This window comes from Branchiostoma belcheri, unplaced genomic scaffold (genome assembly GCF_001625305.1).
Source record: "Branchiostoma belcheri isolate BF01 breed outbred unplaced genomic scaffold, Haploidv18h27 scaffold70, whole genome shotgun sequence".
NCBI lineage: Eukaryota > Metazoa > Chordata > Leptocardii > Amphioxiformes > Branchiostomatidae > Branchiostoma > Branchiostoma belcheri.
Genome location: NW_017804354.1, coordinates 158141 through 164663, shown reverse-complemented (window position 1 = coordinate 164663; position 6523 = coordinate 158141). Strand labels below are relative to the sequence as shown.

The following is a 6523-nucleotide window of genomic DNA, read 5'->3' as shown; positions in this document are numbered from 1 at the left end:
ACTGTAAACTGGATGGCTAAACTCCCTCGGCGTGTTATCTCTCTATTTCGGGCCGATTTCTACTATAATCCAGCCGTGCCCTCAAGCCTGGTAGAGGCTAGCAAGACCTCACACTTAATATGAATAGGATGAAAAAATATGACAAAACAGGCGAGGGCATAACAACATTCTCTCCTTAATCCATTTTCTACTTTTCATCCTAAGGTGCCAAGCTCGAGAGAAAAACAAAACGTACAAATGAGCAATGATTTAACCTTGATTCCTCTTCTGGTTTTGGCTACTTTTCATCCAATAGAATGGAAGGAAAGTTAAGGAAATGTTCTGAAACATCACCTACCTGAATGAAATAAAGACTAAGCTTTAACTTCCAACACTTAGATACAGAATTGGGACTTACCCCAAATTTCACCGGTTCATACGTGCCAGATAACTTGTGTCGCCCCCCGTCTCTGTTCAGGGTAGGTCTGTTGGCTCTTCTGTAGACCGCCTCCTTCACTCCTCTTGCACGTATGACCCGCTACTACGGTCACGTGTCTCTGACGTCACGTTCCAAGAGTAGACGGGTCCATTCCGTGAACAAGGTTGATGGAGTCAACCGAAAATTTGGGGTAAGTCCCAATTCTGTAATCTCAGTGCTGGAAGTTAAAACTTTGTCTTTATTTCATAATGATTTGTACCAACACAGATGAAATTTCATGCTATATCACCTACCTGAGTTTTCCCAGCTCCTTCTCGTTGTGTGTCCAGTGTTGGAGCATCTCCTGCACTTCCACCATAGTGACGTCAGCATCCAGCTCTCGCTGTGGTTTTGGCGGTGAAAATGGTGTGCTGAAAATAAAGGCACGTTCTACAAATACAAGTAACAACCACGGCAAAACTGCTGGAACTATTAGTAGAATCAATATCAGACCTTTGCAAAACTTTTTCCATTTAGTTTGTGGTTACGCCTAGAAAAGCCCTTCACATGACGATTACTGCATGTATGTAATGTCCACGTGATTGCGTCGGTCAGTAAGTGAGTGATCTATGAGTGAGTGAGTGAGGAAATGAGTTAGTGAGTGAGTCAGTTAGTGGGTGAAAATGAGTGACTAAATGAGTGAGAGTGGGTGAGTGAATGAGAGTGAGTGACATATGTAACTACTATGTCTATGTGTGGATGAGTGAGTGAGTGAGGGTGAGTGAGTGAGGGAGTGAGTGAGTGAGTGAGTGAGTGAGTGAGTGAGTGAGTGAGAGTGAGTGAGTGAGTAAGTGAGAGTAATATGTAACTACTATGTCTATGAGTGAGTGAGTGAGTGAATGAAAGTGGGTGGGTGGGTGAGTGAATGGGTGAGTGTGTGTGTGTGTGTGTGTGTGTGTGTGTGTGTGTGTGTGAGTGAGTGAGTGGATCATCATCATCATATCTTGTCGGCCCACTGCTCCAGCCAGTCCAGGGATTCCTGGTTTACATCGTACAGGTCTCGTGTGAGTGGATGAGTGTGAGTGAGTGAATGGGTGAGTGAGTCAGTATGTGAGTGAGTGAGTGAGTGAGTGAGTGAGTGAGTAAGTGGATGAGTGAGTGAGTGAGTGAGTCAGTATGTGAGTGAGTGTGTGTGTGTGTGTGTGTGTGTGAGTGAGTGAGTGAGTGAGTGAGTGAGTGAGTGAGTGAGTGAGTGAGTGAATCACCTGTCGGGCAGTGTTCCATGAAGGGTGTAGAACGTCCAGCTCACCGTCACCAACATGGCGGCCACTAGCAGTTTCCTGACTCCCCGGGGCCGCATGGTCACACGTTCAGCTGCTGCAGACCGTTAACGTGCTGAAGACGTGTTCTACAGGACTGGAGAATGCATTTGTTTTTGTTTTGTTTTGTTTTGTTTTTTTCGATCCCCATTAGTGCTTAAAAGCACTATTCTTCCTGGGGTCAATAAAATGAAACATAAATAACAAAACTTGTACATAATGATGATTACAAAATAATAAAGTAAGTTCAAAATCAATAGGAGAGGTCAGAGGTCGACCAAAAAAAGTACAAAATAATCTGAACATAATCCAGCGTTGTACGTAAACAACAAAGGTGCCCACAAAATTAACAAAGGTATAGATAACTTAAATCAGCTTCATGTTCCTGCAAAGTTGCATTTTTATATTCATATCATTGATACAATTCTTCTTTGCAAAACTATTTCCATGAACTTCGTTCCAGTGTACTTTTCCATGCATTCTTGCTAAGGAAAGCCTGTAGGTCTAGACAGGTTTATTCAAATTTCCATAATGGGGATCAAAAGAGCATGTTAGCAATTGTACATCTTTGACGCAATTGTCAGTATGTGTTATAACAATAATCTAAATAATAATACACAATTTAAGATAGTCATTAGTTCTCTTAAAATTCATTCAAATGTAGTTATTACCATTATCTTGCAAAATATTTGACACTTGTAATTTTTTGGTTCCTTGAGCACCGTCACACATTCACGAATTTGGCCTCCCGAAAATTCCCGGGGTGGCATTTGGCTAGTTCGCCACGCTCACTTGGTGGTTTATTCTATGGTTATCGCACCTGACCGGGGATTATACACCGCAGGGCGGGGCATTAATCCTTAAGTCGATTCGTAATCTCCCTCGTTCGTGATTCGAAATGTGTTCCGGTTTGGCCACGATCCGAATCGAAACGGAATATATTTTGCGTCCGTGATTCAAACCTTGCACCCACCTGGAAACGGTTTCACACTTATGGCCTATATCTGTTCCGACTGCTCTCGAACTTCAACCAACCTTGGTCAGCTGGTGTTCGGGAGAAGGTTGTACTAGACTGACTGTGTGACCGGAGCTTTGCCCGTACCTCTGGTCCCTGTGCGGTGACATGAGGGACGCTGTCTGTACGGCTCCTGTTCACACATGGCGGGACCTGGTGTAAATATCATCAGTGATGGTCGTCAAGTCCTGTATCCACCGGTACCAACCAGACCAAACCGCTTCTGCTTGGACCCGACTACGCGACTGTCAACTGGGTGTTACCTTCTATGTGTTCCAAAAGAAGTTAAATAGTTTCCTATGTTTACCCGTATTCCTGCGTTGACTGTCTTGTTCCGGTAGACTGACTGAATGTTTCAGGGACACATGTTAAAGGTCACACGAGTCAGTAGTGGTCCAACCGGTCAGGGACTACCACCGTGCACCGGAAGTACGTCATCAGACTGTGCTATGAGTTGGCAACGTACAGATAAGAATGGCCAAGACAGTCTTAAAGTCGTACCAATGACTTTTTAGCCTCCACCAGGCCTTCCTGAATAGGGGTTAGGTGGTGGTAGAATTCAGGAAAAAAATAGGGTTCGACTAGCTATAGCCAGGGGTAGTCTCCACCAGACTTCTTTGCATGCAGGCACTGGTCCTTCTATGGCCGGCTAACTCCCCTCGCCATTCTATCCCCTTTTAGACCGGTTTCTACTATTTATTCAGCCTGCAAAGGAGTTTGGTAGAGACAGTAGGACCAGCCGTGGTCAGCGTGAGAGGGTCTGTTGTGATAATGGCCAATATCAGTTATAAATGTCATAAATATCCCAATATCGGGTAAGTTTTTTTTTTAATAATTTCCAACATGTAATTGTTGCCATGTAGAAATAACCCCCTTTAGGATAATGGTTTGATCCGATGTACGCATGCGTACTGCGCAGTTGGTTTGAGAGAACAAAGAATACACTCAGTCGTCTCTATGCTCTGGCTTCGCTGGTCGTAATTGCGTTGTCATCTGGAACAGGAACTGTGATCTGGAACGAGGATTGGTAGGGTAACATTTGGAGGTTCTACCGAGATCCTATTTCCTGGAGTAACGGAGCGGATGAAGCGATTGCGACGAAGAAACTGCCACTGCCGCCGGAGTGAGAGAGAAAAGTTCGCGCCAAAAGTGGTCACGGGACAAAAGGTCAGAGAGGTCAAATCATCGTAAACAAAACAAAGTTCAAGGGTTAACAAGATGGCGCCGCGGTTGTAAGGGGGAGGGCGACTGCAGTATTGTTGCTACGAAAGAGAGGTTGAAAGTCGGTGCGCTGAATCAAGATTACGGTAGTTTTAGAGGGATATTTGAGCACTACAAGAGAACTATGGCGGAAGGAGGAAAAGGCGCACAGAACAGTAGTAGTGACGATAAAACATCAGGTCCTCAGACGCCGGAGGTGACGATGAAAAACCTAGTTGATGCCACCACGAACCTGGCACGAGTAGTAGACGGTTGTTTCACTGGGATAGAGCGCTTGGGAGAGAGACTGGCCACTTTGGAGGGTGAATCTGCTGGAGAAGGAAGCCACACTGTAAGAAGAGCACTCTGGCAGTCGGAGAAGAAGTCAATGTGGAAGGTGGATAGCAGCAAGGGCAACCAACAAGCAGGGTCCAACCACAAGAAGGAGTTCAAGATAACAGGACAGGTGGGGCAGCTGAGATTTCAGTCCCTCACATATCAAATCAAGAGTGGTTTGAGGCAGGGATATACAGAGGAGGAGGTGGTAGATGCAGTAATCAGGGCGATACCAGCCGGGTCACCTCTTCGGACTTACCTGGAAGGGAAAGAACAGTTGAACCTCACATTGGTCGAACAGGTGATAAGAGCCCATGGATTGGAGGAAACTGCTACCGACCTGTACCGTAAGTTAAGCATCGGATGCCAAGAAGAAGGGGAGTCTTCACAAGGCTTTGTCACAAGGATGATGGGGCTGAGAGATAAGGTGGTAGAAGCGTCAAAGGAAGAAGATGGACTATATGACGCCAAATTGGTCCAGGCGATGTTCCTCCGTTCGGTACAAACAGGCCTAAGAGACAACAACATCAGAATGGAAATGAAGCCGCACCTGGTAGCCAACTCCAACAGTAGCGACATCCTACTGTTGGAGAAGTTGAGCCGAGCCATCGTGGACCAGAAAGAACGGGACGAAAAGCTCGCATCAACAAGCTCACCTCAACAAGCTCACGTCAACAAGGTCACTGTAACAAGCCCGCGGTGCAACCAATGTACACAACAGGGGATGGAGCTGTGCCGTCATTGTTTCAGGTGTGGGGGAAACAACCACATCGCTCGGTGGTGCCGAACACCAAACAAGAACCAGGGAAACGCTTCAGGGGCACCCCAAGGGGACGGGGGGTCGGCCCTAGGCAGCTCACAACCGTCCCAGAAACGACAACAACAAACAACACCAAATAATAACAATCAACAGCCCTCGGTAACAACAACTAACAACAAACAACAACAACAAACAGCAACAGCAAACAACAATCAACAGCAATCGGTTCACGTCAACGCCATGACTGCGTCACATCTAACACCAAAACAAAGAACTAAAATAACAAAGTTAGTCGGGAATCGGTGCCTGGTGTCGTGTAAGATGGATGACCAGCCAGTCCTGGCATTATGGGACACCGGTGCACAAGTGAGTATCATGACAGATACGTGGAGAGAGAAGAATCGACCAGAGATCAAGGTCAGACCAGTAATAGAGATACTTGAGGACACAGCAAGCCTCAACTTACAGGCGGCAAATGGTACAGAGATCCCATACAGTGGATGGGTAGAGGTCAGTTTTAAACTAAGCGAAGATGACTCACCAGCTATCTCTGTGCCATTTCTGACAACCAACAGCCCTAGCCAGGACCATCCGATAATTGGATACAACGTCATCGAAGAAATCCAAAAGCGCTGTGGGAGTGACTCTGCCCTGCTGTCGAGGGCGCTGCCGGTTCGGCCACAGAGGGCGGCGGCCCTGGTTAACTTGATAGAAGAGTTCAGCGTCCCGAACCCGGCAGGAGTGCGGGCCGGCAGGAAGAGAGTTCGGCTACCACGAGGGGCAACAGTTCAAGTTAGGTGCAGGATTCCTCGTGGCTCAGTGGAGGAGAAACAGATCATGCTGTTTGAACCAGATGAAGCCGGTGATTGGCCCACGGGCCTGGAGGTGGGACCGGCACTCATCCCAGTTAACTCAACGGGGATGATCAAGGTGCCTGTAACTAATTCCAACCAATATGATGTCTATCTGCCGGCAAAGACAGTGTTGGGTCGAGCTGAACCAATACGATCAGCAGTACCGGTTGAGCTGAGGAGAGTGCCTGAGGGATCTCAACACCCAACAACTGAGGACAGGAGACCAGTGAGCGAAGAACCACAGCAAACACCACAGCAAGCTCAAGTAAACACGGTTCAGGCAGAAGATGAGTTGTGGGACCCTCCAGTTGACCTGTCACACTTGAGCGAGGAGCAGAGGAAGATTGTGAAACAGATGCTCCGGGAGGAATCAGGTGCATTTTCTCGAGATGAGTCTGATATCGGCAGTATTGAAGGTCTCAAGCTGAAACTCAACTTGACAGACACAGAGCCAGTGCAAAGGAATTACGTCTCCATCCCAGCACCTCTGTATAAAGAAGTGAGGGAGTATATTGAGGACCTCATCAACCAGGGGTGGATTACCAAATCAAAGTCACCCTACTCCTCTCCGATGGTATGCGTTCGAAAGAAGGATGGGAGCATGAGGCTCTGCATTGACTACCGCGCCTTGAACGAGAGACA

At 47.0% G+C, this 6523-nt stretch overlaps 1 protein-coding gene and 1 long non-coding RNA gene across 2 annotated transcripts in view; both read right to left on the bottom strand.

The window, feature by feature from the left end:
- Positions 1 to 759, bottom strand: part of LOC109484821 (alpha-2,8-sialyltransferase 8B-like) — a 3606-nt gene extending 2847 nt beyond the window's left edge. The window contains exon 1 of the mRNA XM_019788179.1: positions 712 to 759. Within this exon, the coding sequence (XP_019643738.1) occupies positions 712 to 758 (47 nt within the window). The 5' untranslated portion in view covers position 759. The remainder of the gene's footprint in view (positions 1 to 711) is intronic.
- Positions 760 to 784: 25 nt separating this feature from the next.
- Positions 785 to 2934, bottom strand: LOC109484820. Its single transcript, XR_002141091.1, has 3 exons — positions 2819 to 2934; positions 1663 to 1813; positions 785 to 828 (listed from the first exon to the last, which is right to left on the bottom strand). It is a non-coding gene; the product is annotated as an uncharacterized LOC109484820 (long non-coding RNA).
- Positions 2935 to 6523: the final 3589 nt, after the last annotated feature.